General features: G+C 42.8%; 1 protein-coding gene across 1 annotated transcript; it reads right to left on the bottom strand.

Annotated features, from left to right (window-relative positions):
* Positions 1 to 201: 201 nt before the first annotated feature.
* LOC136062816 (uncharacterized) lies at positions 202 to 1,610 on the bottom strand. The gene is made up of 2 exons (XM_065762384.1): positions 1,460 to 1,610; positions 202 to 584 (listed from the first exon to the last, which is right to left on the bottom strand). The coding sequence occupies exons 1-2, from the start codon at positions 1,608 to 1,610 to the stop codon at positions 202 to 204; spliced, it is 534 nt and encodes a 177-aa protein (XP_065618456.1).
* Between the last annotated feature and the right edge of the window lie 234 nt (positions 1,611 to 1,844).

Below are 1,844 nucleotides of genomic sequence, written 5' to 3'. Positions count from 1 at the left end.
CTCCTCATCGTCACTAATAATAATTTTTTCTAACTCTTTACATTTTACCCCTTCTACCATTGTGTTTGTGGACAACATTATTCTCCTTTATTGCTATAAATCCCTCTCTGTAGAGGCCGAGGACTCACCTCTAGTCTGATGCCTAATTGCAGCCACTAAACACTGTTTGGCCATAGATTGACTTCCAATCAGCTTCTCGACTTAATCCCCTGATGGATATTTCACCTTCAAGTGCAAGGTCGAAGAAACAACCCCCATGGCATGAAACCAAGGTCTTGCAACAATAGTAGTATTGGGGGAGTAGGCATCTACCACAATAAAGTTTACTTCCACGACTTCTGACCTTGCCTGAACAAGTAATCTGATTTGACCCTTTGAGAAGACTATTTTCCCATCAAACCCTATTAGAGGAGAATTGTAGCAGGCAAGCTCCTTAGGCTTCAACCTCAGCCTTTTGAATAGATCAGGGTACATGATCTCTGTACTACTGCCCTGATCTACCAACACCCTCTTCACATCATACCCTTCAATCCTGAGGGTAACCACTAGGGCATTATCATGCAACTGTAGGGTTCTAACCTTTCCTTCATAAAAAAAGCTCAAAACTGGTTAGACCTCCATTCTACTTCTCTTAGGATCAGGGGTCAAGTCTTTTGCAGATGGTTGAGCTATAGACATCACCCTGGATGGATGGGGACTAGCCCTATTTGGAGCAACAAGAATGACATTAATAGTACCTAGAAGCAGTTTTGAAGAAGCATCTCTCTGATATCCCGACCCTACTTGGCTCCCCTGCCCATTGGGCTAATACAATAATTGTTTTAACTTTCCAATCTTGACTAACTGCTCCAGATGATCTTGTAAAGTCCTACACTCTTTTGTAGTATGTCCTCAGTCTTGTTGGTATTGATAGCGAAGATTTTGGTTGCGATTTGTAGGGTCTCCACCTATCTTGTTTGGCCACTTAAAGTATGACTCATTCTTTATCTTTTCCAAAATTTGGTGCACAGACTCTCTGAACATAGTGTTGACTACTTTAGCAGTAGTAAATCCAATATGCTCGGTAAAGTCTCTCCTGGGTCAATTGTTGTTATACCTATCCAACCTTAAATCCCTTCAATCCTAGGGAACTACTTTGGTCTTCCCTTTCCCTTATTGCTAGTCCTCCTTAACCCGCTTATACTCATCAATACGATCCATAAGCTAACGTACGCTCCTGGCAGGCTTCCTCAAATCATGCTCGGTAGGTAAGCCGACCTTGAAAGTTCTTATTGCCACATCATCAAAGTTCCCATCAATCTCATTAAACGTCTCCCAGTACTTGTCAGAATACGTTTTCAAGGTTTCTCCCTCTCACATGGTCATAGACAGCAGGGAATCCAGGGGCCAAGGAACCCTACTACAAGTAACAAAGCGACCCCAAACGCTCTAGTGAGCTCCTTAAAGGAGTTAATTGAACCTTCTCTAAAACCATCAAACCATCTCATCGCCACTAGCCTCAGGCTGGATGGAAACACCTTGCACATCAAGGCTTCATTCTTTGAGTGAACAACCATTATTTGGTTGAAGTGGCTGACATGCTCCACATGGTCCGTTCTACCATTATACATGGTGAAGGTTGGCTGTGTAAACTGTCGAGAAAATCTTCCCCTTTCAATCCTATGTGTGAAAGGTGACTTAGAAATTTGACACAATGCCCTACTCATAGTATCATTGCCCAGGCCCTTGTGAGGTGGACTCTTGCTTCTCTACCTATAATGGTGGTCCTCATCTCATGAAAAAGACTCATTGGGAGGAGTCCTTGACCTGGACCTATAGCTATCATCTTTATCATTGTCAGAAGA

The sequence above is a fragment of the Quercus suber genome, unplaced genomic scaffold, assembly GCF_002906115.3.
Source record: "Quercus suber isolate HL8 unplaced genomic scaffold, Cork oak 2.0 scaffold_456, whole genome shotgun sequence".
Classification (NCBI taxonomy): domain Eukaryota; kingdom Viridiplantae; phylum Streptophyta; class Magnoliopsida; order Fagales; family Fagaceae; genus Quercus; species Quercus suber.
This window is presented reverse-complemented; position numbering and strand designations above follow the sequence as displayed.

Excerpts from the sequence above, each read along its gene's own strand:
- LOC136062816 (XM_065762384.1), bottom strand. The coding sequence starts at position 1,610 with ATGTATAATGGTAGAACGGACCATGTGGAGCATGTCAGCCACTTCAAC. Across the intron at positions 585-1,459 it reads GTTTGATGGTTTTAGAGAAG|GAAAGGTTAGAACCCTACAG; the intron begins GTTCAATTAACT and ends TTTTTTATGAAG.